At 58.0% G+C, this 25,919-nt stretch overlaps 8 protein-coding genes across 8 annotated transcripts; 5 read left to right on the top strand and 3 right to left on the bottom strand.

Moving 5' to 3' along the window:
• Positions 1-212: 212 nt before the first annotated feature.
• Positions 213-1,592, top strand: BXZ73DRAFT_38442 (uncharacterized protein; the record flags this gene model as incomplete). The annotated part of the gene is made up of 1 exon (XM_048018191.1): positions 213-1,592. The coding sequence occupies one exon, from the start codon at positions 213-215 to the stop codon at positions 1,590-1,592; it is 1,380 nt and encodes a 459-aa protein (XP_047883252.1).
• A 786-nt stretch (positions 1,593-2,378) lies between these two features.
• Positions 2,379-3,461, top strand: BXZ73DRAFT_38511 (uncharacterized protein; the record flags this gene model as incomplete). The annotated part of the gene is made up of 1 exon (XM_048018209.1): positions 2,379-3,461. The coding sequence occupies one exon, from the start codon at positions 2,379-2,381 to the stop codon at positions 3,459-3,461; it is 1,083 nt and encodes a 360-aa protein (XP_047883251.1).
• A 1,124-nt stretch (positions 3,462-4,585) lies between these two features.
• BXZ73DRAFT_86784 (peroxisomal acyl-CoA-dehydrogenase) lies at positions 4,586-6,676 on the bottom strand (the record flags this gene model as incomplete). Its single annotated transcript, XM_048024314.1, has 11 exons — positions 4,586-4,696; positions 4,748-4,900; positions 4,956-5,094; positions 5,145-5,429; positions 5,486-5,787; positions 5,843-5,930; positions 5,981-6,099; positions 6,150-6,352; positions 6,404-6,494; positions 6,547-6,567; positions 6,629-6,676. 11 exons carry the CDS (start codon positions 6,674-6,676, stop codon positions 4,586-4,588), a joined length of 1,560 nt encoding a protein of 519 aa, XP_047883250.1.
• A 1,546-nt stretch (positions 6,677-8,222) lies between these two features.
• BXZ73DRAFT_39017 (cyclin-like protein) lies at positions 8,223-9,484 on the bottom strand (the record flags this gene model as incomplete). Its single annotated transcript, XM_048018299.1, has 3 exons — positions 8,223-8,438; positions 8,578-9,117; positions 9,173-9,484. The coding sequence occupies 3 exons, from the start codon at positions 9,482-9,484 to the stop codon at positions 8,223-8,225; spliced, it is 1,068 nt and encodes a 355-aa protein (XP_047883249.1).
• Positions 9,485-11,557: 2,073 nt separating this feature from the next.
• Positions 11,558-12,805, bottom strand: BXZ73DRAFT_86782 (uncharacterized protein; the record flags this gene model as incomplete). Its single annotated transcript, XM_048024313.1, has 1 exon — positions 11,558-12,805. The coding sequence occupies one exon, from the start codon at positions 12,803-12,805 to the stop codon at positions 11,558-11,560; it is 1,248 nt and encodes a 415-aa protein (XP_047883248.1).
• A 442-nt stretch (positions 12,806-13,247) lies between these two features.
• Positions 13,248-14,923, top strand: BXZ73DRAFT_38484 (uncharacterized protein; the record flags this gene model as incomplete). Its single annotated transcript, XM_048018201.1, has 7 exons — positions 13,248-13,325; positions 13,389-13,461; positions 13,512-13,693; positions 13,746-13,928; positions 13,995-14,124; positions 14,178-14,473; positions 14,675-14,923. Coding segments are annotated over 7 exons (1,191 nt in total), but the record flags the coding sequence as incomplete, so codon positions are not given.
• A 2,347-nt stretch (positions 14,924-17,270) lies between these two features.
• On the top strand, positions 17,271-19,871 carry BXZ73DRAFT_86780 (DEAD-domain-containing protein; the record flags this gene model as incomplete). Its single annotated transcript, XM_048024312.1, has 11 exons — positions 17,271-17,306; positions 17,359-17,914; positions 17,964-18,106; positions 18,159-18,275; positions 18,337-18,407; positions 18,475-18,583; positions 18,638-19,042; positions 19,093-19,355; positions 19,426-19,591; positions 19,667-19,771; positions 19,827-19,871. The coding sequence occupies 11 exons, from the start codon at positions 17,271-17,273 to the stop codon at positions 19,869-19,871; spliced, it is 2,016 nt and encodes a 671-aa protein (XP_047883246.1).
• A 1,225-nt stretch (positions 19,872-21,096) lies between these two features.
• Positions 21,097-25,865, top strand: BXZ73DRAFT_86779 (P-loop containing nucleoside triphosphate hydrolase protein; the record flags this gene model as incomplete). The annotated part of the gene is made up of 12 exons (XM_048024311.1): positions 21,097-21,164; positions 21,228-21,717; positions 21,776-21,807; positions 21,860-22,429; positions 22,481-22,662; positions 22,715-23,849; positions 23,901-24,105; positions 24,160-24,518; positions 24,568-25,148; positions 25,202-25,489; positions 25,542-25,625; positions 25,681-25,865. 12 exons carry the CDS (start codon positions 21,097-21,099, stop codon positions 25,863-25,865), a joined length of 4,179 nt encoding a protein of 1,392 aa, XP_047883245.1.
• Positions 25,866-25,919: the final 54 nt, after the last annotated feature.

The following is a 25,919-nucleotide window of genomic DNA, read 5'->3' as shown; positions in this document are numbered from 1 at the left end:
CCTGCCCGACGGAATCGCCTACGCCTGATCGCGAGCGGCTTGCATTCGCATTCGCAAGATGCACAATACCCGTCTTCACATGCTCAGCATGAGGTACGCAAGGTCCTCTTCACATTGAGAGGGGAGCTCACGGCTTCTACCAGATGCCACACTTGCGAACGATAACGGTATAAACGGGTCCGTGGCCAGCAGCTGAGTGCCTCACCCCCGCTATGCCTGTCCTACAATCCAACCGCGCCCTTGATGGTCTCAGCTCGGCCAACAGCAGGTTCAGCCTCGATTTCTCTGGCCTCGCAGGCTTCCTCGGTGGCGATCTGGCCGTTTCCGCAATGCTCCTTGGCTCCCTCCAGTTCTTCCCCAGAACTTACCAGTGGTTGGGATGGTACAACTCTCATGGCGGCTACGCCATGCCGAAGTTCTACAAGACGTTGCTGGACTCGTCGGCCCGGAAAACCCGCCGAGCCAAGGTTGACCCGGCCGTCCTCCTCGGGTTGAACGATCTCAAGGGGCCGTCCTTCTACGGCATCCTCTCGGAGACAGTGACGCACAGATCGGGCCATTTCGCGAACTTGTTGATGGCGGAATGCGATGACATGGGCATCATTCATTGCGCCGCGGGTCGCAAAACCACTCCCCACCATGTGACCGTTGTCGACATGCGAAACCTTTTCCCGAACATCGACAAAATCCCCAAAACTCCAGGCCGCTTGGTCGTCTTCTTCACGATCTTCCCCATCGGCATCACCATTGCTGCAAGCATCCTATCCTTACTCATTGCTGAAGACTGGTTCGCCTTCGGTCTCATCTGCTCCGGCGCACTGGCCAACGGTATCTCACGCGCCGTTCTAGGGTTGGTCGACATCACCGTCGATTGCCCTCAATCAAGTACGGATTCCCCGCCCGGAGACGGAGTTTTGGGAGGTGAAGGCACCAACATTGTCGTCGTTCTCGGCCCCCAGAAGACGATCGACGTCATCACCAGAGGCGCGTTCCGTTGTAACATTGAACGATACTCCATCTACCCCCTTTTCCTCGCGTGTGTCCTGCTCGCCTTGAGCTTCCTCGCACAACTTGTCCTCGTCCCCGCATGCACCGTGTTCGGTCAACTCATGTTCCTCGCCTCCCTCATCGCGTCGTGGCTCTATACCCTCTACCTTTCCTCTTCCGAGCGCAAACACCTTCAGGGAACGATTCTCCTGAAGCACTTCCTCGGCGACCCGGGCACGGTCAAAGTAGAACTGGGCACGCGCACAATGACGGTTGCATTCATCGCGCGCGCCGTGAAGAACTCATTCAATGGCATCGGGGACAATGAAGTCAGGGATGAGTCGCTTGGGAAGCTCCTCCATCAGCTACTCCAGAACGACACTCCGAGTTGGCGCCAATGGAAGAGCATAGTCCTCAACAGTGTTTTCAGTGACACCGATATCCATGAGGGGCCTGATTCCAGCGATACGAAACTTGTTCGACAATTGACCGAGGACACGGAAGAGGGCTTCCGCCTTGCTGATTTGGCGATGGACAAACTCGAAGGTGCGGGTGTTCATTTTGTGCATAACAACTACAGTGCCTCATGTTCTTTCGTCAGGTAAACCTCGCGATCGTCCTAGTACGCAAGTGGATGGTATTCCCCTTGGGAAAGAAGATGCAGTTTCGCAATCATCTTGAAGGTACCCGTGGGTTGTCATGAACTCTGTGAGTATATTGTGTTCTGTAATCTTCGACTTCTGACCTCTCTCCACGTCAGTGCTGGCGCCGAACACCTATGTTTGACGGGCGAGCAAGGGCTGCTCGAGTTACTATAAGGCCTGTGAGATGGAAGGAGTGAATCCAGTATTTATACCGCACCCGCTGAGAAGAGCGCTGTGGGTGTTCCGGTGTGGTGACGGCGCCGGGACCCGTAGTCGAGTCGGTGGACGGGGAAACAGACGAACAGAAACGGGATGCGGAAGAGTCGGCGACGGGAGTGCGCACGCAACTACTGGGTGGAGGGAGGGAACAACCTGCATTGCCAAACGTTCGTGTACCCGGTACTTATAGTTTTACATCACCCCTGCGGCTGAGAACACAATGTCACGATCTTACAGTAGGGACTAGGAGCCCGGGCTCGAGTACAAGCACACGTACGGCGGTGTACATACGCCGAGTTGTTCGTTGCCCATGCCTGCGCCGCGCGTGCCATTTGAACGGTGATGTTCGCAGACGCCAGTCCACTGCTTTCCCGCGTGCCGACGTCAAACAGGAACTGCCTCACCCAACTACTACCACCATGTCCTCGAATTCTGCTCTTCGCGCGAACTCTTCCGTCTCTGTCGACACCATCTTCATCTTGACGGGAACAGACCGCTGGACAAATTTTGGATAGGATCAAGTTTGTTATGTGGCTGCTCAACACTCGGACGGCGGACCTCAGACACTTCTCTGGACCCCACGCAGTTCCAGGCGGATACGCTATCTTATCTCACGTATGGGCGAAGACAGAGGATTCATTCCACCCAACCCCTCAGGAGCCCGCGAGCCTACCGAGATGGTACAACGTCGTCTTCTCAGTCTTCAGCTGGCTCCTTCGTCTGCTCTCCTTCGGCGTCCTCAAGGCGCGCCCCTCCCCGCGCGACCGTTTCACGCCCAAGGTGCGCGGCTTTCTCAAACTTGCGGAGAAGCAGGGCTATGAATGGGCCTGGGTGGACACCTGCTGCATCGACAAGACGAGCAGTGCGGAGGTCACCGAGGCGATCAACTCCATGTTCCGCTACTACGCCCTCGCCGACGTGTGCTATGCCTACCTCCGCGACGTCCCTGCGGACGACCCCGGCGCGGCGCACTTCTTCGGAAGCCGATGGCACACCCGTAGCTGGACGCTCCAGGAGCTTGTTGCGCCTACCCGCGTCGTCTTCCTCGCCGAGGACTGGTCCCCGATCGGCACGCGGTTCGAGATGGCGGACCAGCTGCAGAAGATCACCGGCATCCCCGCCGCGGTGCTCCGGCTCGAGCAGGACGTTCACCAGGTCAGCGTCGCGGCTCGAATGTCGTGGGCGGCACAGCGCAAGGCGACTAGGGTGGAAGACAAGGCGTACTCGCTGTTTGGACTCTTTGGGATCAATCTGCCGACGCTGTACGGGGAGTCCGAGGAGAGTGCGTTCTACCGCCTTCAAGAGGAGATCATGAGCAAGTCGGTGGACACCTCCATGGTCATGTGGGGAGACGTACTCCAGGACGTCGGTAGCGCGGAGGAGATAGCTCGCCTCGCAAATGAGCCTATTCCAGAGCTCGGGTGGCCTCAGTACGAGCATCTGCTTGCCCCCATGGTGGGGTGCTTCAGAGATAGCCAACATACAAGATATCACACAGTCGGAGTCGCAACCTCGACCGCGCTCGACCAAGTACGTTGTCCCCCCTTGCTCCTTCTCACAAAGGTCAATCTGACACGAGACATAGACCTTTGCCACTTCCCCAACGGATAATGACACGTCTGGCTTTACCTCCGTCACTCCTCATGGCGTGCACGCCCACATCCTCATTGCCCCCATCGACGAGCACCACGTCCTCGCCGACCTCTCTTGCACACGTAGCGGGTTGCCCCTTTACCTCCTCCTTCGCCGCGCATCCGTCTCCCCGCTGTCCCCCTCTCGGGCGGTTTACCGCTGCGCCGCTCCGGGACGCCGCCTCTTCTCTCCCCGTCCAGGCCTCACGCTCCCGCTCACATGGGCCTGGAGGCACGTCTCCCTCGCGCTGCGCCCGCCCCCAGGCGGCGGGGGTTCGGACGCGCTCCTCCGCGCCGCGACGCTCGACCTCGGCCCCGCCTCGCCGTTCCGCGTCCGCCCCGCGTCCCTCTTCGCGCTCCGCCGCTGGGAGCTCGTCGCGGTCTTGTGCCCTCCCCCTCCGATGGGCCGACTTCAAGGACAAGGACTCGCACAGGCGCAGCGGTGGACGGGCGAGCCGCCCGTGACGCTCGTCCTCCGCCACGCCGAGTGGGGCATCTGCCAGGTCGTCACCATCGGCCGGTGCGACAGGACGAGCCACGGCGACACCGGACTCTACGCGCTCGTCCGCTTCCTCAGCGCGGGGACGCCCCCGTCGGACGGCCCGGGCACCGGCGAGGCGATCGCCCACACGTGCGCGACGGACCACGTCGCGCGCTGGGAGGGACGCGCGCGGCGGTTCGAGGGCCTCGTGAAGGACAAGGATGGGGACAAGTGGAGGCTCGAACAGTCGTTGGAGTTCGTCGACAGCCTGCTTTACCCGGGCAGCGGGATGCTCGAGCTGCAGTTTGGTGCAAACAAAGTGCGTCAGATGGTTTCTTCATGTTTCGTGCATCCATACTGATCCGGTCCTCGGGTTCCAGAGACATATACAGTGGGGCTCGAAATGTGAGGGCATCACACCTGCACCAGCAGAGCTTCGTCGCCGCCGTTAGAGCGCTAAGATAGATCGATAATGTAGTTCCTATTTTGTAGATTACAGGATCCGACCCGAATGACATGGTCGCATCTATGAGCAGACAGTGGGGTGTGACGAGAGACATGAAGATAATTATAGCGATACATCAGAATACAAGAGTAAGGAAGCGTAAGTCGGGGAAACATCTTTAGAGCTTTGCCTCTGGAGGCATTGCCCGCATTGCCTGGCGGACACCAAGGTCTGCCAAGACATCCTCCGCGCCGCCAAGTAGCGCGTCGAAGGTGATTGTGCGGTAATTCTGCAGCACGACATTTAGCTGGTCATCCAATATTGAAGAGCACATACGCACGTGTTCAATGAACTGACCCATGCCAGTTTGGGTGATACCACGACCGCCGAATAGCTGCACAGCGTCTTTCGCAGTCTCTTGACCACTGCGTGTAGAGTGCGTCTTGAGGAAGGCGATCTGTCCTGCGAGCCTATTTGCCTGCTCCTTGTAGGACTGCAGACGTACCCTGTAAGCGCCACGGTTTAACAAGCACCCGCTCATATCTCACCATATTGCACATCTGGTACGTGACGCTCTCGAGCCAGTTGTGCACACTCTCCGTACGGGCGATCATTCCTGCAAGCTTGGACCGGATGACGGCCAGCGAGTGAAGCGGCCGACCGAACGCCTTACGCTGGTTCACCCACCTGTCGGGGGCGGTCAGTAGGCATTTTCGGATGCAACCGCATATTCTCACTTCAGGCACTCCTCGACGATGGCACGTTGGCTGCGAGCGGACGAGCAGCACAAGACCCATCGCTCGTGGTTGAAGTTGCTCAACATAACGAAGATTCCTCCGCCCTCCTCACCCAGGGTGTTCTCAACCGGGACCTTGACCTTGTCAAACGTGACGTACGCGGTTCCTGCTGCTGAGGAGTAAGAAGTCTTGATCGGTTTGGTCTCTACACCCTCGCCGCGCTCGACCAGGATCACGGTGAAACCGTCCTCAGTCCGACAGCCAACAGTAAAGTAGTCGGAGAACCTGTGCATCATGGATATCAGCACTCTGGCCTCTCTCACTGATATCAGGTTACATACGTTCCGTTTGTGATCCACTTCTTGGTACCGGAGATGATCCAGTGTTTACCATCCTCGGTCTTGGTTGCCGTGGTCTGGAGGCCAAAGACATCGCTACCCGCGTACGCCTCTGAGACGGCCAACGAAATGAATTTCTTCCCTTTCAGGACATCAGGAACGATGCGCGCCTTGAGCTCGGGAGAGCCGAAATTGAGGACAGGAGGAAGACCGATGACGCATCCTGACAAGAGGCCGTCACCGTATCCGCGCGCCCCGCAGCGGCTGATCTCTTGGGTGATGATGAGTTCGTGGAAGTAGTCAAACTAGACGTATGCAATCAGCCTCTCCGGCCACCGACGGCGAGTCGGGCAGACGTACCTCCTCAGGTGTTATGATACCACCCATCAAGGTGCGCCCTTTCAGATGCTTTCCAGGGCCCATACGCATAGCATGCAACTCCAGCTCGCTGATATGCGCTGAGAAGGAAACGCATCGAGAGAGAGCGGAGGTACTCACGCCATCTTGTCCAGCACGCTTTGAGATGGCCGCTTGCCGTCCAACTCGTGCATCTGAGCGTCGGGCCAGATGACGGAGTCGACGAACTCGCGGACGGCTCTCTGCAGCTTGCGGTGGCTCTGACGGGCAGAGTGAACAGTGCTTCGAAATCCAGGTGCCGAAAACTCACCTCCTTATAGTACGGGCTGTAGTACCCCTCTGCCAGCCACGATGGCTCAGCGTACGGCACCTTGCTGATCGCACCTGGTATGCGACCCTCGACCTGCGGTTCCTCTCCCTCGATCACGCCAATTTGGAGCCGTTTGTACTGAGGCCGCTCAAGGACCTCATGTCGGTGGAGGCCGTAGAATGCTTCGGTCGCGTCTCCGCCCGCTGAAAATATAGGTGAGAGGAGATAGAGGAGCCCCAGCCAAATTTACTCACGAATATCCTCGTCATAGAAAACAGACACTCCTCCAGGGTGCATATTCCTGAAGCGCGTGATGTCATACACTTTGGAGTCGATGATGATCCACTGCAAGACGTGTGAGACCGCCGTTCGCGCACGAGCACCACAAGACACGGACTAAGCTTTCGTCGGTGTTGTGCTGTATAGAGACCACGTCAGGCGCGTGCTACAGAGCGCATACAGCGGCTGGTGAAATGCACCTTCTCAACCTCCTCGCGCGTGTACTTTTTGAGCTCCTTGGTCGCCATGTTGCTGAATGCGCGTCCAGATGGCGAATACGAGGGTCGAAAGAGGGATGCGCGTGGACCGTCGCGAGACAGGGGACTTATATTGGGTAGGGAGAAGACGTGGTTGATCTGGGGAAGAGGACCCATGTCACGCGCCCCTGCGTCACCGGCACGATCGCATGTGAATTTCAGGAGTGCATCTGATTCCGCCAATACTCATCCTGTGACGTCCGCCTTCAGATTGGTCGACGTCTCGACGCTCGTCCTCAGCTGGCCGGCTATGTAGAGTGTTACATATCCGTCGACGCTTCCCATCATCTCCCACTGCAGAACCTCTGTGCCTTCGTGCCCAATCAATTATCTCGGTAATTGTAACAACGACCCTGCTGGTGCGGATATAATGAAACGCATCCTCTCATGTTGCCAATTTGATGAGCTTTAACGACGAGGGTCCGCCCGCAATGATGCCGTAGCAGTAAGCTGCAGCAGCTGTGGAGCGACGACCGGGCCATAAACAGCAGGCTAGAACCCATCCACACCGCCGCAATACTCGCTAGTCTGACTATCGCGCACTGGAGCCAGACAAAGGTCGCTCAGTGGTACGTCCAATGCAAAAGCGATGTGAAGCCGAGAGCTTAGATTCAACACGTACGTAACGACGCGCGTAACAGATAGAATGCACCGAGAACGGTAGAGGCAACTTGGGTGCACTGGGGATAAAAGACTGCGGTGACGATAGACGACCTGGTGACTCGGTCTCGACGAGCCGCGCGTAGAGGAAAGAGGGCATGCGCAATCCATGTTGGGAAGTGCAGGGGGAAAGCTCTGGCGCAATGAGCCAGGAAAGCGAGGGCAAAGGAAAAGGAAAGGGCGGGGTGAGCGCGAAAGAAGAGATACAGCGAAAGAGGTCGCCGGAGCGGACAAGAGACAAGAGAATGAGAGGCATAGCGGACGAGGGCGGTCATGAGGGTACGTAGCGTATGAAACCGAGGCAAACGAACGTGACGGCAGAGGCGCGAAGAGCAACTTGTGATTTCGGCGCACCCCGCGCGTGTGGGGCGTACAAGACGAAGACTGTAACTCGCGACAAAACGAGTGAAATAAGGACGAGCGATGAGAGATGCGAGACGCGTGATAGGAGAGGTGGAGAGGGGACGGAGATGGTGGACGCGATGAGTGCGCCGGGCATGGCGCGTGTCCGTCATGGCTGGGGCGTGCTGTAAGGTTGTAGGGGATCAAACCGATAGCGGGGGAGAGCAGCTGAATGACAAACATAACGATGAGATGCCAAGGACGAAACAAGAGTGTGGAGAGACGGTGATGATAGTGATAATAAACAAACACTTGTGGATGATGATGAGATGCAGAGGCGAAGATGCTGACGAATATGGGGGCCGATGGGGGCTAGATGGCGATGAAGGGGACGTAGCGTGGGCGGACAAGGCATGGACAAAGGCGATTACGACCGACAAGGACGGGGGTAATGATGCGGGGCGACAGCGACGGAGTCGACATACAACATAGGCATAGTCTGCATAAGAGTCCACGTTTAGGATGAGTGCATCATTTACTCGATGCTCATCTCTTCGTGCATGGCTTCGTGCAGATGTGTGCGAGCCCAGTCGATGGCGTAGAGGGACGCCTTGAGGAACCGCTTCGTCGCGTACTTCTTGCAGACAAGCTGCTCCTGGAAGTTGGACTCCGCCAGCTTCTGGCACAAGAGCTTGTGGCCAGTAAGGAGGTGCTCTTCGGTGAAGCCGGAGTAGTACACGAACGACTCGTTCTGGAAGAAAGCAGTGTCAGTACGACATCACACCACGTGAACTGCATGCTGCACGCGGAAACAAAAAGGTGATCACAGCGTGGTCACCGCGTTGCACGCAGCATTTATAGCGCGTAGATGACAGAAAACGAATACATACCCAGTCACCCCCCAACATTCTCCGCGCGGTGTACATGCCAATCGCCGCGACCATGCTCGGCTTGACGCGCAGGAAGCGATAGTCCAGAAGCGTTACCTCGGTGAGGAACTTGCTGAGCGTTCGTGTTTGGAGGTCGTAGTCGTCCGCCTTGCTGATTTTGCGCATCCAGCTGTACGGCGAGCAGTATTGGCTGATCTTGAACTCGAGCGTCTGGAGCATGATGCGTTCGCCCTTGAGGATCTCATCCTTGCTGAAGCCGCGGTCGGTGATGAAAACAAACTCCTCGACAGACGGCGCGAGGATCTCCTCGTACTTCGCAGCAACGAACATGGCAGTGACACCGACGAGCTGAAGCTTCATCAATGAGACGACGCGTTTTGAGAGGAAGCGGTCCACGATGTTGATGGCAATCCAGAGAGTCTCAGGAAGCAGGTGATAACGCAAGTGCACTTGAAGAAGCCAGTCGACCATTTGTTGCCGTTGTTCCCAGGTGATCTCCGTCTGACCCTCAATATAGTCAGGGTTGGGCATCATCTCCTCCTATGTTCAAGGTGAGCAACGATACGGAGATGCCGAGTCGCAAGAAACAACGCACCTCAAGCTCCTGCATGTACTCAAAGATGTCCTCGGCGTACTCCGAGACCATCGTCGTGTCGAACTCGTCCACCTCATCGTGGAAGTTCTCCTTGATATTCTCGATCTCTGACCGGTAGCGCTGGGCACGAACGGTGGACACCTCAGGCCATACCCTGGCGCGCTTGGTGATGGGCTCCTCGTCCTCGCTGTCCTCCGCCAACGCCTCTGCGTGCTGGAACTCCTCCTCGCGGTCGCTAAGCTCTGTCAGATCGGCTTCGTCTTGAATATACTGCTCGACGACATCGGCAGCGGCATGATCTTCGACCTCCATGTCGTCCTCTTGACTGGCGGCGACATTGGGTACAAGAGTCTGTGTCGGTGGGTCTTGGGCGACTGGGATGCGACGGGAGACTGGGATGGGGATTTGAGGGCGGTGGGTGCGCGTCGAAGGGACGCGGGTCTGGACCTGAACACCGACGGGGGCCTTGCCAGGGCCGAGGGGTACGCGCTGAGGGCCAGTGGCAGCATAGAGGGACGCAGAACGAGTACGCTTGAGACCAGTCTCAACCGTCTCCTTCTCCTTTCCAGAGAGCTTGCCGTCCTACGTGGGTGAAGTCGACGTGGTAAGCATTCCCGTTCTGCGCGCGCTGCATCCCGAGAACTGAAACCGCATCGTGGCCCCGAGCCGAGGCGCCGAGACGCGCTTTGGCGCTGGCAATATGAACATGACGCGTAGGCGCCGTCGACGCTTTGTGGGCGCGGTTCCTCGTCGATAGGGATCAAGACATGGACGTCGCCCACTGGCGCGGAGCTGGTGCGCACGATGGAGGCGATCGCTCACGAACAAGTCCAACGCTGAGCATGCCGCACAGGAGGAGCCGACGACGCCAGTGGCAAGGTCGCGATCACGCGTTCCTGCGCGCTCAGTCGCGTCCTCGCGTCAGGCGCCCATGGTCGCGCCATTCAACCGCCGGGGGCGGGGGCGGCGGGTAGACGACGACGGGGCCAGCGAACACCCCCTCAGCCATATCGTGCACCGAGTGTCACATCCTCTCCTTCGGCGGAGATGCACAGAGGAAAAGAAGGAAACGAAGCCGGGTTCGTGAAGGGGACGAACCTTGCTTTGACGGTTAACGGCGGTGGTCGTCACCTCTGTGAGGACCGGACGCTGGACTCCATTCTTGACGATGTGGCCGGCGACGACTTTCGCTCCTGAGAGCGCAATGCTTGGGGGTTGGCGGACGTTTCGGCCCAGTGCGTTCTCGTCGGCATTCTTGGGACGCTGGGGGCCGGTGCGGTTTCGCATGGGGAGCTGTTCACGATGTCAGTGGTCGGCGATGAGCGAGAAAAGGGCTTGGATGGGGGAAACACATACACGAAGGTTGGATGCCATATGGAGTCGAATAACTTGTATATCTACGGTGAAGATAGTTGCAGCTGAGTGCGGGTGACAGCGGAGATGGATGCCGGGGCGGTTGAATGTCGAAACAAAGAGGGAGGACCGCAAAGAGGGGGTGCCCGGTGCGCCGTGGGTGGTGGGTGAGGAGAGGCGGAGGCTGTCGGGGGACAGAGGTGTCAGCCTGGTGGAAGGCAACTAAAGACGAGGTTCGTTTCGCGATTTCAACCTAGAAGGGGTCGCAGGCGCACGTGACCGCCAAAGTGGGCCAAATAACGCGCCCAGCGCCAGCCCCACAGGGACTGGCGCCGGACACCGGCGCCCAACGCTTTGTTCCCGCTGCTCCTCGCGACCAAGCATCATTCTTTGATGATGCCCAATCACGCCTCTATCCTTCTTGGGGATCGCTCATACGTCCAGCGTACGTTTGGTGCGCTTTGCATCCTTCGCTTTCCCTCCCTCGCTTCCTCGCAGGGTACCCGTCCTCCGAGCACAGACTCTGTCGCGTTTGCAACCCGCGCAGAGAAAGTATCCTCGTGCTCCTCGTCGATGATATTGACCGGCTGCCGCTTCAACCGTGGCTCGTTGCCCTCCCACGGTTGGGCCCGGGCGTCCCGCTCCAGTGCCGCTTCCGCGACAGGAACTAATGATGGAGGATAGCATGGCTAACAACCCGTAATAACCCCGCAGCAATCGGCCGTTGAACGGCATCGCGGAAGCACTTCTGAGTATTTGCCCTTTGTAGAGATTTACCAGCCCCAGAGCCCCGGCCGAAGGGAACCACTTATGAACTCGATGTACAATGCACATGTGCCCCACCAAACATCGAGACATCTCCGCACGACCTGGACGTTCCTGAGTCCCGCATAAGTGGCGCTCGTGATGGCGAAGTACGCGAGGCTTACCTCCGCAAGAGCTCAACACTCATGTTCTCAAGTTTCCATGGAGTGAGTGAGGAGGAAGCTCTCTCTCCGCGCCGGTCTTCCCAGGCTTGTCAACACCGACCAGTCACGCGACGTCATCCGTCTGCCGGAACTCCGCCCACCGACGCCGTTTGCCGTCGTCTTTCCAGTCCCCATCCTGGGCAGCGGCAATCGACCCCGGAGGCCGGACCGGGGTGCCTATCCCCGCCCGCCCCGACGTGGGTGGCGGGGCAAGCGGCTCGACGAGCCCTGGACTACTGTCCCTCTCGCCCAAGCCCAACGCCGATCCGGGTTGCCATCCTTGCTTCATGAGTAGGCGGAGGCCGATGTTGTCCGCCGGTAACGAGGACGGTGGGGGTGATTGGAGAGGGGGCGTGGCCGGCACAGAGGCTGACGCGGATGGTGAGGAAGTTCCGGAAGCCGAAGCGGTTGGGATGATCGCAGGGGTATGATCGGGGTGAAGAGCGCGTCGTTTAGCGCTCCGGTCGACGTACGGCTGGCCATGGCGGGCGGGGGACGACGACGACGAGCTCGCGGCAGCGCTCGACAGGAGGCTGCGCTTCAGCAGGGCCATGGCCTTTTTGGGGTCGCGGCCGCGAGGGGCCACCACCCGCATCTCCTCGGTGACGTCGAGCTTGCGCTTCTTGCTGGCTGTGCCATCTCCGCTGCGGTGCTGAAAGAGTGGGATCTCCACGTCGCCTTGAGGAGAGCAGGCTTCGCATGGAGGCTCGCCCTCATGGACGTGAACCTCAAATGTGGTGCCCCCAATCGACAACTGGTCGAGGTGGCGCAGCGATCGTGGCATGCTCGCGACCCTCGGAGCGGAAAGCCGGACCCCCTTCTGTGTGGGTTCTTGAAGAGCCGTGCTGGGACCGGACGTTGAGACCGTGGTAGATTCGAGGAAGGTACCATGTTTCGACCCCATGTCGACGATGGCCCAGGCGACTTGCTCGTGGTCCCGGTATATGGTGGCGTGCAATTTTGAGACCTCCATCTCCTTTAACCGGACCCGCGGAGTATCCGACTCGGAAGGGGCAAGGTCCCGTCCGATTTGAATCTCTGAGAAGCCGTCGAGGAGGGCAAGTTTGTGGTGCTTGCGCAGAATAGAACTGTGACGTACAACGAGGCGAAGTGATGCTAATGGATGAGGAGAGTTCGATGTTGGACGTGACTCATCTCCTAGTACAGAATATGAGGGACTCGGGGCATCTTCATCATCTGTAGGCCACTCGAAGGCAGGCGAATAAGTTGATCCAGATGTATCGACCCGAGATGCTTGACTAGACAGGTGTGAACGGGTTTCATCTTCAGAGTCGATCTCCCCTTCTTCCATGCCGCAAGCCGGACTTCTACACGTGCGGATGCTAGTGGATTGAAGACAAGCTGTATGCGGCGCTCGGAGCAATCGCCGGCGTTCACAAGGATCAACTCATCCTAAAGAGGCAAGTTCTCTCACGCGTCGATTGGACCCGCGTGTGGTGTGCCTCGTGGCGGTGGCTGCTGCCCCTTGTCCTCAACCAACATCTCCGACAAGAACAGATACTTCAGTGGCAGACAGCTCTGAGGCCTCGGTTTTCCTCCGTGGGCATATATTGCGTGGATTCATTTTGTGGGACGCAGCCGAGGCCCTTTGTGGCACATCATCCCAAAAGACTGGTTCCAAATCTTGACCGGCTCCACCAGTGTGTTCTCATGGAATACTTGTCCGAGGTGAGCCTTCTGTGGCAACGAAGTGTCTGCGTGTAGACTAGAAAACCTCATACAGTTCTTAATATCAGGAGCACGCGAAGCGCCTTCTCACCAAGGAGTGGCTCGCAAAGAACGACAGCGGATCTTCTACCCCATACCTTATGGTTCGTCACAGTCCTGCAACTGCCACGTTAGACTCTCACGCGGTACTTCATTGCGCATCGCAGAAATTTTTCTCGTCCACTATAGATCTTACATGCTGCATTCTGGTCACAGATACCCGCAACGTGTGGGGAGAAGGTTTGTTGTTCTGGCCACACTCTGAACTTGGCTGACCAGCGTCGCATCAGTCTTATCGAGTAACCAGTTCGCTCGAAGATGGCGCGACTGTAATCCGGATACTGCGCCAGAAATGATGTCTGAAAACGAGGAAGATTCGTGGAGGACGAGATGTCTAGAATTTATGACTTCTGTCCACACAATAGGTGCCTTTTCGGAGCTGTCGTTCGAGGCCGTAGACACAATGTTCTCTGTGAGAGTGTTCTCAGGTGTACCCAATGCAGCGGCTAACTCGGTCACGATAGGATCTTGCCTTTACTTTGGGCAACGAGGCCTTTCGGTGGCGCTGGGAGACACTCGCTGTCCCACCCCGACTGTCAGCAGACATCCTGTCCACACACCTCATTTTGCCGCTCATCAGCATGACCCACGTCGCCTTCTCTGCTTCTGATGTGGTCGGGAGTGGCTCTGAGACCGGCATAGAGAAGGTACGTGTCTCTCCTCGAGGCCTTCGTCGTCGTGCCCACCGTGTTCACTGAGCCCGCACTCCTCAGGCCGTCGACAAGGTAGGCAGGACTGCCCGACGGGCGCAAGACACACACATCAAGAACGTCATCTCAAAGCCGCTAATCGCCACAACGCTGCGCCGAATTACGGCCATCTTCAACGCCGTGCCGGATCTCCGTAGGTGGTTCTTGCTCCGGCCACATGACCGCGCGCCGACTCCGTGCACACAGCGCGCGTCGTTGCGGACGCGCCAGCGCCGGACTTCGCTCCACCGTCGCCCCCTGCGTCCACCGCTCTGCGGAAGGCTGGGCCTTCCTCGAAGCCTCCGCTGCGCCGGATTGCGAGCCCTTCTCCCGCTCACGCGTTCAAGAAGGTACGGTCATGGGGACTATATTCTATAAACGGGAAGCTGACTGCGGCCCCGCTGTGTGCACCCTCCACCGTGCAGCACAAGAACGAGGACCCGCCGAGCAGCCCCGTGTGGCCAGACGACGAACCGGCCGCCGCCGCCGCGCCCACGAAGCCGGTACCAGCCGCAGCGACAGACGACTCACACACAGATGACGAGGACGACCTCGCGCCGAGCCTGCGCGGGAAGGGCAAAGCCACGGTGCGCGGCGGCGCACGGGACGCGCTTGCGAATGCGAACGCGAACCCGCACGCAAACGCGGCACGGGACAGCCCCTCGGCACGCGCGGTGCCCTCGAAGCGTGCCTCCCCGGATCAGCGTCCGCCCGCGGCAGACTCTGCTCCCCCCGCGGGCAGGAGCCCCTCGCCGCCCTCCCCCGGCGCGGGCGGCGCGCCTTCGTCGTCGCCTCTGCCGCCCCCGCCAAAGAAGGCAAAGCGGGGGGCGGTGGCGTCGTCGAGCAGCGAGGACGAAAGCGAGGAGGAGCGCAAGAAGCACCTCGCGCGCATGAAGGCGGGCTCGAGCCGCGGTGCGAAGCAGCCGCTGAAGCGGGGCGGGAAGCGCTTCTGACCTTCGGAGGGCCTCCATGGTGCGGACGTTCCGAACAGCGAACGGTGCTCAGCGTGGGTTCTATCTGCAGCAGGGCCCTGTGCAGCGCACAGTGTACTTATCTCCGGGACTCCCATTGTAATCTACGCCCGGCGGCGGGGCGCGGGCGCCTGCTGGAATCGACAGCGTGTTTGAGTCGTGTCCGCCCCCGAGATCGCGCAGGGCTCGTCCGCCGGGAAGGCATCGAGAAGGCAGGAAGCGTCTCGGATGTGTCCTCCCGCTCCCGCCTCTGTGCCCCTGAATCGCGTCACTTGACGGAGGACTTAATAGAGCAAAGTCTGCTCGTCTGGCTCTTACGTCGCGGCGGGGTCTGGGGAATTCGTAGTGCACACCACTCCTTCTCCGCGAAGAACGTCAGCTGTGAGTCACGAAAACCGGGGCACGGAGTCAAGTGCACGATGTGACCAATAACTGCGGGCCTGGGTACGGTCAAAGCTGGACGGCAGTCAATAGTATTACGAACACTGAAAGCAGATGGAGATACAAATGCGTGGACAGCAGGAGACGTGATGCAAAGCCGGGAATTTGTGTGTACCACTCAGGTCATCGGCGCCGAACACGAGCCGCAAGAGCTGCCTCCTTGCACATGTCACAAGGCTCTTGGATCAAGCTCATCACCTTTCGATTCTCCGAGTACGTCTGGCCGGATCCGATTAGCCCAGTGAAGCATGAGGAGTGAAACGTTCGCTGACCTTGGAACAGTCACATTTGCGAGTCTTGTGGATGTGTGCCGAGCTGAGGCCACAATACTGCTGTCCGCAGTCTCCCTTGTTGCCAGTCCGGTAAAGGATGACGAAATGCTGGGGGAAGGACAACGTGACCAGTTCAGTGCGCGGTCGCCAATGAGGCTGACGGCATTACCGGGCAGCCGCGATGCTGATTGCCAAAGCTGTAATTGAAATAAGGACGTAAGGACGACATCGACATAAGCGAGAGCAGGGGAAACCTGACCATTCTTCCCAGCACATTCTGCAAAGAAGGACGTTTGGGCGTAAGAGAGAGGGTTGTCGACTCAGAAGGCTCGGTCACAAAGACCTTCCCGGGTGGCTGGAAATGTCTGCGGGCTCGGAGGGGGTGAAGTTACAAGGGCATGATATCAAAGTAGACCAGGTCTTATAAGGTCTGAAAGACGCCCTCGTGCGCGGGACGCAAGTGGAAACTGCTGACGCCAGCTAGGCGATCTTGTCACGAGAGAAGCCACCGGAGTGGCCTCACGCCTGCCGCTGGGGCATGCGACGGACAATCCGGAGGCGTCGTTGGGAACGCGCGGGAGAGATACGGTTCGCAGATGGGTCTCTGCGGGTGCTTGACGGCAGATGACATCGTGATAAGATGGGCGGGTCCGGCACCCGCCTCGCTCGCTGGCCAGGGCGGAAGCCTGGCCCGGTGACACGAGATGACGCGGGACGCCCCAGAGCCCGTCGTCGTCGGCTGACACCGTGCGAGGACGTGAGCGACGGAGATGAATGGCGGGGCGAGGACAGAGGAGGATCGCACCGGAATTCTGCCGCACGGGACGCGTAGTACAGATGTTCGGGGTTTGACTTTAGAGGACCGACAGGGACCGACGGAAGCCGTACACCCGCGCACGCGACCTCCGGGCACGATGCCGTACACGCCCTCAGGTTGGGTCCGGGACTGGTGCCGTGCCGCCATCGATGGCACTGTGCAGCGCGCGACGCCACGAAAGCAGGAGGGGCACGTTCCCGGGATTATCATCGCCGCTCGTCCGGAAGTCGGACACATTGTGGCCGATTAGTCGGCAAGTTCGGTGCGGGGGTCCGTCGTCGCGGTATTGAACGTGGGTGCAGGATTCGGAAAGCTAATGCCGTTGGGGGTCCTCATCTGTATGTATGAGTTTCCACCATCGGAGGTCGGCCAGACGTTGTCACTATTTGATGACCTGACTCGTATTGCATTACATGGATAGTAATGGGCGGTGAGATTCCGTGGTTGCCTGTGGACATTGACTGGATCGCTCACTGTGTCAACTTGGGTCTTGGTTTTCACGCAAACGTGAATATGCGGAAAATGTACCTGGAAAAGGCCAGCATTAAGCCAGTTCAAAAGTCCCTGAAGCAAGGCAAAGCTGAGTTCAAAGACAGTTTGCCAGCGCTAGACATGGAGCCACCATGCGTGCCGGCGTCTCGGTCCGACTTGCGGTCCGTCCCGGTCCGTCGATTTTGGGTCTCCGTCTTTTCGCTTCTAACTTTCAACTTCTAAGGCACTTGAAGCTTGACTTTTGCACATACACTCGCGCGATACTACTTCCTGGCAGGCTCGCTTGCTTATAATTTTGTGGTCTACCATGGCCCAGCCGGTTTCAGCTCAAGCCGTGCCTAAAGTCTGTCGTCTTCATCAATTTCTACCACATACGTTGACCGCGCACGCGTCAGACAAAGACGAAGTCCAAGCAGAGGTATCTCAAAGCCAAGAAGGACCGTCGCAAGAAGCGTAAATCCACCGCTGCAGTTGTTACCACCTTCCCCCACGCGACACAAGCCGACTCTCACTCAAGTGACGCGAGCAGCGACGAAGAGGGCGGAGATGACGCTCCATCATCACCCACACCCGCGAAACGCACGCACACGGAGGACGGTAGACCGAAGAAACGGCGAAAATTGCACACAGAAGAAGCACTTCCCATTCCCGCTGAGGTACAAGACGAGGAAGAGGACGAGCCGGTCGTCAAATCTTCTCCGCCTCCCGCAAGATCCCCCACTCCACCCGTCGCGCTCCCTGCATTTCCCCAGCCCAGAAAACCAGAGGCACCGTCGAAGTCTGTTCTCGCTCTCCAAGGTCTCGAAAGGGCCCTCATCGAGGCGGAGGTTGTCGATCCCGCCACCATTCTCAAGCTTGAAGTTTCGCTGGAGGTGGAGGACGAGCGGACAGGACTGAGTGGGAAGGTGAGGAGGAGGCTGCAAGATCTGGGCATTACGGAGCTCTTTGCTGGTATGTTTCCCCTCGTTCTGCATGTAATGTATGCACGAGCAGTGATCAGTGCAGACCGCCGTTGTCCCATTATTGTTGGCAAAACCTGGCTCGCGCTCGCTCTATAGGCCCTACGACCCACCGGAAGACCTTTGCGTGTCTGCACCAACGGGAAGCGGGAAGACACTGGCATATGTTTTGCCCATTATCGAAGTACGTCCGTGCGTTCGGCTTGTGAATGAGCCCATCCCAACGGCAATCTCAGGTTTTGTCGTCGCGAATGGTCACTCGACTACGGGCACTGGTGGTGTTACCCACAAGGGACCTGGTCGTTCAAGTCCGAGAGACTTTTGAGGCGTTAGCGAAGGGTCGCGGGCTGAAGGTGCGGGATCCTTCGTTGTCATCACTCGATATATGCGTTCGACTCTGACGTCTTTGGACAGATCGGGACTGCCACCGGGCAACACTCCTTTTCACACGAGCAGTCGCAGCTGGTCGCTGACAAAAATACTGAGTAAGTCCTGGAGCAATTCGGAATGTATTAGCCGAGCCCGATTACCATTAACATGCGGCGGGGTCAGTCTGCAGGGGGGATCAAGCAAGATTGACATCCTTATTTGTACACCCGGACGGCTTATTGATCATTTGAATGGCACACCGAACTTCTCATTACAGCACCTGCGCTTCTTGGTATGATTTCCCGACCCCGGATACTTGCAAGTAAACTCACAAGTCTTTCGGCAGGTAATCGATGAGGCTGACCGCCTCCTCGCCCAATCGTTCCAAGATTGGCTGACACAAGTGCTCACCGCTACTCGTCCTCCGGAACCATCGGCGTTTGGCACCAATGACGCGTTTACAGACTCCTCTCGAAGTGGGCGACCTTACGCCGATGCGCTTGCTCCGGGTTTCCGTCAGCTTCTCAGGGTCTCACCCCATGTCCAAACGGACTTCGAGGACAAGAAAGAACCGTCGTGCCAAAAACTCCTCTTCTCGGCAACACTAACGCGAGATCCCGCCAAGATTTCTGCGCTTGGCTTGCGTCAACCGAAGTACATCGTTGTGCAGAGGCCCAAGGTCGCTTCAACCAAAGCAGAGGGTGTGTTGGACTTTGTCATGGAGAAGTTCACCATGCCAGCTACGTTAACCGTTCGTCTTTTCCCCGATCGATTTTCCCTTGTTCTGATAAACCTGCACAGGAACACATGGTGGTGTGCAACTCCGCGACGAAACCTCTCATGCTGTTTCATCTCGTGCATTCCCGCGACGTCATTAATGCGCTGGTGTTCACGAAGTCAGCGGAATCCACCACGCGCCTTGTGCGTCTTTTCGGGTTCTTCGAGGAGGAGATGCGCAAGGGAAAGGAAAGCTGCGCCGTGGTCGCACGCGCGTATTCCTCCGACCTTGCCCCGGTGGAACGGAAGTCCATTCTGGAGCAATTCAAGGACCAAAAAATCCACATGTGCGTCAGCTCTCTTGGCTTTTCACGCGGCCGCGTGGATATATGCGTAGGAACTGAATTGTTTTCGCAGATTGGTGTGCTCCGACCTCATCTCGCGTGGCATCGACATCAGCCACGTCTCGCACGTTGTGAGCTACGATGTTCCAGTGGACTTCCGCAAGTACGTCCACCGTGTGGGTCGTACGGCACGCGCAGGCCGCGCAGGCGACGCCTGGACTCTCGTTGAGGAACAAGAGGTGCGTAGCCCAGCCATTGTGGTCCACGTTGCGGTGCAAGGCTGACGGTGGCTACGATGCCACCCCGATTCTCAGGCGCGCTATTTCAAGAGCATGCTGAGGGAGGCGGACCATCTGGACAAGGTGAAGCGCCTGAGGGTGTCAGATGCGGAGGTGGAACCGCTCAAGCCTGCGTACGAGGTGGGTCCTTGATCTCATCCAAATCTTCGGCATAGAGGCTTACTGCGTGCGATAGACGGCGTTGATGAATTTGAAGGAGGCCTATGCGCGCTCGGGGTGAGTAGCAGTGGGGCGAGGGGTCACTCCAGCTGCGATCGCCTGGCACTAGCGCTGCATACACCCACCCACAATATACTTCGTTGTAAATGCCGCAGGGTTATGTATCTAGATTGCTAAATGTTTGTGTGTCAGTGTCAGAAGTGCTCAATCCCGCCTTTTGTGCTTCGACATAGCCGGCCGGCCGGCCGGCGCCAAACAGAGAACACAATCGGTCTCAACATCGTGTAGGATGGCTTCCGTTTTCTGGCTCCGATAGGTATCTAGAGGCTGAGTCATAACTCTCAAACGTGGATATCCAACTGCGGTCATCACACTACCACGCGTTGCAAGCATTCCAATGACCACACACGTTGGAGATCCGTCCCTACAGCGTCCCCTACAAGCCCAGCGTGGCGTTCATGGTATCGAGACATGCTCTCAGCGGCTCAACCAATGAGCAAGATAAGATAGATGCGCACCAGTACTAACCCAGTTCCTCATGTTGCAGACAAGCTCCCAACGACTTGTCGGACTGCTATGTACTCTGGGCGGCAAGCACACTTTATGATTCTCGTTCGTGGGCCGGAGTGTACGAGCACGAACGTTGGAGGGGTGGACAGAGGTGTCAACTCGGCCTTAAATCGGCTCACGAGTGAGTGCTTCCGCAAGGTTGTGGACCGGAACATAACATACAATATGACTAACAACTTCCGGAACGTTCGGGGGTCGGCAACTGTGGGGTGGGCTAAAGGGTTCCTCAAATTTGGATGAATCGTGGTGATACGCATTGAGAGGACATCATTTTGCCTGTAAAACTTCCAGATCTGACACTGAAGGTACCATGTGTCCAGTGAGCGCCGAGCAACGCCGCGGTGACATGCTTTACTCCAGTAGACGTACAATGAGCTTGCGCTTTGCATATTACACGCTTATGTCCTGGACAGGAGGATCAAGTCTGGGGACTCGCACGGGAACTCGGGACACCGGCCACGGAGCGCCAAAATGACAGGTCCGCAGTGCGGAAGATGGTTTCGCGTGGGCCGGCTTGGTCATCCCATCCACAGCGGGGTCAAACGCGCGGAAGTGCTGCCGGGCTTGCAAGTGCCTACATATGCCTGCCCGGCGCGGTATGATGTCTCGACAGCCCCTCCCCCACACTTCTTGCCCGCCCTTCCAACGGCTTTTAGGCTCGCCGACGCGTGCGACGCGCTCCCTGCCTCGCGTTCGCCCTTGTGCTCCTGGTGTCAATGACGAAAGAAGAGTCCATCAGCACGCAAGAAGGGTCCCTTGAGGTGGCTAAGCCCAAATCTCGATGGTTCGCATATGGCCGCTTCTTACTTGGACACACAACTTACGTTTCTCGGTTCACGGTATGCAGGAGCGTCAAGTCCCTCTTTGTCCTCCAGAACGTCCCTCCTCCCAAGGCGTCGCTCGATGATGCTGACCCAATCCCTGAAATTAACGCCAACTGGTTCAGTATCTTGACGTTCGGATGGATCACCCCCCTTATGTCCTTGGGCTATGCTCGCCCGCTCGAGGCCACCGACCTCTACAAGCTTCAGGACAGCCGTGCATCTGCGGCCATTGCGGAGAAGATCATCAAATCCTTCGAGGCGCGCGAAGTCGCCGCCGCAGAGTACAACAAGCGACTCGACGCAGGAGAAATTGGGCCCGGCCTCAAAGGTGTGTGGTGGTCGATTCAGGGGAAGCGCGCAGAACGCGAGAAGCAGTGGAGGGGGAAGGACGGGAGGAAGGAGGCGAGCCTCGTCTGGGCGTTGAACGACAGTATCAAATGGTGGTTCTGGACAGGCGGGCTGCTCAAGCTCGTCGCGGATGTCGCGCAAGTGTGTACGCCGCTGTTGGTCAAGGTGCGTGCACATGTGCGTCTTCGTTCCTCTCCACCGCGTGCTCAGTGTGTGTGTGCAGGCTATCATCAACTTTGCCACACAGTCTTACACGTAAGTTGAGCTTTTATCTTCCCTCGGCCATGGAATTGAACATATGTGCTAGTGCCCACCTCCAAGGGCGTCAACAAGATGCTCCCGCTGTTGGTGTCGGTATCGGGCTTTCCGTCGGCCTCTTGCTTCTCCAGGTCATATCGTCGCTTTGCACCCATCACTTCTTCTATCGCGCCGCATCTACCGGTGTTCTGCTTCGTGGAGGACTAATTACCGCCATTTACGACCGCTCGCTCAAGCTCTCTTCTCGCGCTCGTACGACCCTCACCAACGGCAAGCTGGTCAATCACATCTCCACGGACGTATCGCGCATAGACTTCTGCTGCAGCTTCATGCAACTCGCCATCACTGCCCCGGTTCAGGCCATCGTCTGCCTCATCATTCTCATCACCAACTTGGGTCCTTCTGCGCTTGCGGGCTTTGCGTTCTTCGTAGTTATGAGTCCCTTCCAGACCCTCGCTATGAAGCAGTTTATCAAGCTTCGGCAGAAATCTATGGCGTGGACTGACAAGCGCGCGAAGCTCCTTCAGGAGCTACTCGGGTCCATGAAGATCATCAAGTACTTTGCTTGGGAAATCCCTTATTTGGACCGCATTGCGGAGTTGCGCGCAAGGGAGATGGGGTACGTACCGCTCAGGCGAACTGTTGGAACCCCGCGCTAACTCTGGCACAGGTACATTCGTTCACTGCTCGTTATTCGGTCTGCAAACAACGCCATTGCTATCTCGCTCCCGGCACTGGCCAGTGTGCTTGCGTTCGTCGTTTACTCGGTGACCGGACACACACTCAACCCGGCAAACATCTTTGCCTCTCTCACAATCTTTAACCTTCTCCGTCTGCCTCTGATGTTTTTCCGTGAGTCTGCGACGCGAATGACCCGGGATAGTTGACTGACGCTCTCTCCCAGCCCTGGCCTTGAGCTCCACCGCCGATGCATACAACGCCTGCCAACGCCTGCGGCCCGTATTCGTGGCGGAGACTATCGCGGAGACCAAGCTGATCGATGAGAAGATGGAAAGCGCCATCGAGGTCGTCGATGCGGAGTTTGCTTGGGAAGGCCCTCCTCCCGATGAGGCGAAGGACAAGAAAGGCAAGAAGGGCAGCAAGAAAGACACCGTGGAGACCACGCCAGCTGCTCAGAACTCTGCTTTCAAGCTCAAGAATGTCAACCTCGCCATCCAGAAGGGTCAACTAACTGCCATCGTCGGCCCTGTCGGTTCAGGAAAGTCGTCCCTGCTCGAAGGCATGATTGGCGAGATGCGTCGCACCACGGGAATCGTCAAGTTCAACGGCACCGTTGCGTACTGCCCGCAGAGCGCCTGGATACAGAACGCCACGGTCCGCGAGAACATCATTTTCGGTCGCCCGTTCGACGAGGAGCGCTACTGGAAGGCCGTGCACGATGCGTGCCTCGAGGCCGACTTCGATCTCCTCCCGAACGGTGACATGACCGAGGTTGGCGAACGAGGCATCTCGCTCTCTGGTGGTCAGAAGCAGCGCATCAACATCTGTCGGGCCATCTACGTTGGCGCGGACATTCAAATCTTCGACGACCCGCTCTCGGCGCTCGACGCACACGTCGGCAAGCACGTCTTCCAGAACGTCTTCTTGGACGCGGAGCCGGGCAAGACCCGCGTCCTCGTTACGCATGCGCTCCACTTCCTTCCTCAGGTCGACTACGTGTACACCGTCGCTGAGGGACGCATTGCGGAGCACGGTACGTATGCGGAGCTTATGGCTGCGGAGGGGCACTTTGCCCAGTTCGTGCACGAGTTCGGCAACAAGGAGAGCGAGGAGGAGGAGGAAGAGGAGGCCATAGAGGAGGCCACCGAAGGCGAGGATGTCGAGAAAGACGAGAAGACAGAGAAGAGGAAGGCGCAGAAGGGTGCGGCCTTAATGCAGGTGGAGGAGCGCAACATGGGCTCTGTTAGCAGCAAGGTGTATGGGGAGTACATCCGTGCGGGTAAAGGATACGTCATCCTTCCCTTGCTTGTCCTCTCGGTAGCGCTGCTACAAGGCGCGCAAGTCATGTCGTCGTACTGGTGAGTCCCATCAGTGCTAATTCGTAGGCTGTGCTGACCTCTTGCATATAGGCTCGTCTACTGGCAAGAAGTCAAGTGGAACTTTGGCGACGCGTTCTACATGGGCATCTACGCCGCGCTCGGTATCTCACAAGCTATCACCTTCTTCATGCTGGGCGCGACTTTCGCCAGTCTCACGTACTTCGCTTCCCAACGGATGCACAAGGATGCCATCTGGCGTGTCATGCATGCGCCCATGTCGTTCTTCGAGACCACTGTAAGCATCTCCAGTCTCCGCAGCTTTTGCGGCCTGTACTTATTATCTTGTTAGCCTCTCGGTCGTATCATGAACAGGTTTTCCAAGGATATCGACACTATTGACAACACCCTCGGTGACGCCATGCGTATGCTCGTGGCCACCTTCGCGAACATTATGGGTGCCATCATCCTTATCGCCATCGTACTCCCCTGGTTCCTCATCGCCGTCGGCGTCATCTCCGTGGCATACATTTGGGCCGCCATCTTCTACCGTGCCAGTGCCCGAGAGCTGAAGCGTCTGGATGCCGTCTTGCGGTCGTCGCTGTACAGCCACTTCTCTGAGTCCCTGTCAGGCCTGGCGACCATTCGTGCCTATGGGGAGACCGAGCGTTTCATCGTCGAGAACCGCACTCGTGTCGACATTGAGAATCGGTACGCTTCTCGCTGTACACCTGGGGACCTTTACTGACAATATCCGCAGCGCGTACTGGCTCACCGTAGCGAACCAGCGCTGGCTCGGTATTCGCCTCGACATGATGGGCATCCTCCTCAGCTTCGTCGTCGCCATGCTCACTGTGGGCACCCGCTTTTCGATCTCGCCCTCCCAGACCGGCGTCGTGCTCTCCTACATCCTCTCCGTCCAGCAAGCGTTCGGTTGGCTTGTCCGCCAGACCGCCGAGGTCGAGAACGATTTCAACTCGGTTGAACGCCTCGTGCACTACACCCTTGAACTCGAGCAGGAATCCCCGCACCTCATTCCCGAGCGGCAGCCGAAGGCTCCCTGGCCCGCCCAGGGCACGATCGAGCTCAAGGACGTTGTGATGAAGTACCGCCCAGGGCTCCCGGCGGTGCTCAAGGGCATGACGATGTCGGTCCGCCCAGGCGAGAAGATCGGCATAGTGGGGCGTACTGGCGCGGGGAAGAGCAGCATCATGACCGCGCTCTTCCGACTCGTGGAGCTCTCGGGCGGGTCGATTGTCATCGACGGAGTCGACATCTCGGCGATCGGGCTGGACGACCTGCGGAAGGCATTGGCGATCATTCCACAGGACCCTCTTCTTTGTAAGTGTCCATCTTGATGTTGGGCTGAATAACTTGCTGACTTTCGTTTTCAGTCTCCGGCACGCTGCGCAGCAACCTTGACCCCTTCGGTGTACATGACGACGCGCAGCTCTGGGATGCCCTCAAGCGTGCCCATGTTGTCGAAGACAGGAAAATTGAGTCTGCACCGCAGTCGGTGGAGGACGGATCCGAGGGTTCGCTCACCCCGATCAACCGCTTTACACTCGACAGCCCCATCGAAGATGAGGGTGGTAACTTATCCATCGGCCAGCGCTCGCTTGTCTCCCTTGCCCGTGCTCTTGTCAAGGACAGCAAGATCATCATTCTCGATGAGGCAACTGGTACGTTGCGCTTCCTCGCCGAGTTGTGGAGACATTGACAGCGTTCCTCCAGCTTCCGTCGACTACGAGACCGACAGGAAGATTCAGGACACGATCGCCAACGAGTTCGTAGACCGCACCATCTTGTGCATTGCTCGTACGTTCCTTTGTTTTCTCTGTCTATTGCCGGGCCATACTCAGATATATTACAGACCGCTTGCGCACGATCATTGGCTATGACCGGATCTGTGTCATGGACGCAGGCCAGATCGCCGAGTTCGACAGCCCGGCGAGCCTCTACCAGATACCGAACGGTATCTTCCGCAGCATGTGCGACCGCTCCGGGATCACCCTCAGCGACATCAAAACGCTCGAGAAGGCTAAGGAGGCTCTTTGATTTTCGACCCTCTCGTTCCGTCCGGTTCGTGCAACGTGGACACGACTTGCGGAT

The sequence above is a fragment of the Epithele typhae genome (genome assembly GCF_022376455.1).
Source record: "Epithele typhae strain CBS 203.58 chromosome Unknown BXZ73scaffold_2, whole genome shotgun sequence".
Lineage (NCBI taxonomy): Eukaryota > Fungi > Basidiomycota > Agaricomycetes > Polyporales > Epitheliaceae > Epithele > Epithele typhae.
This window is presented reverse-complemented; position numbering and strand designations above follow the sequence as displayed.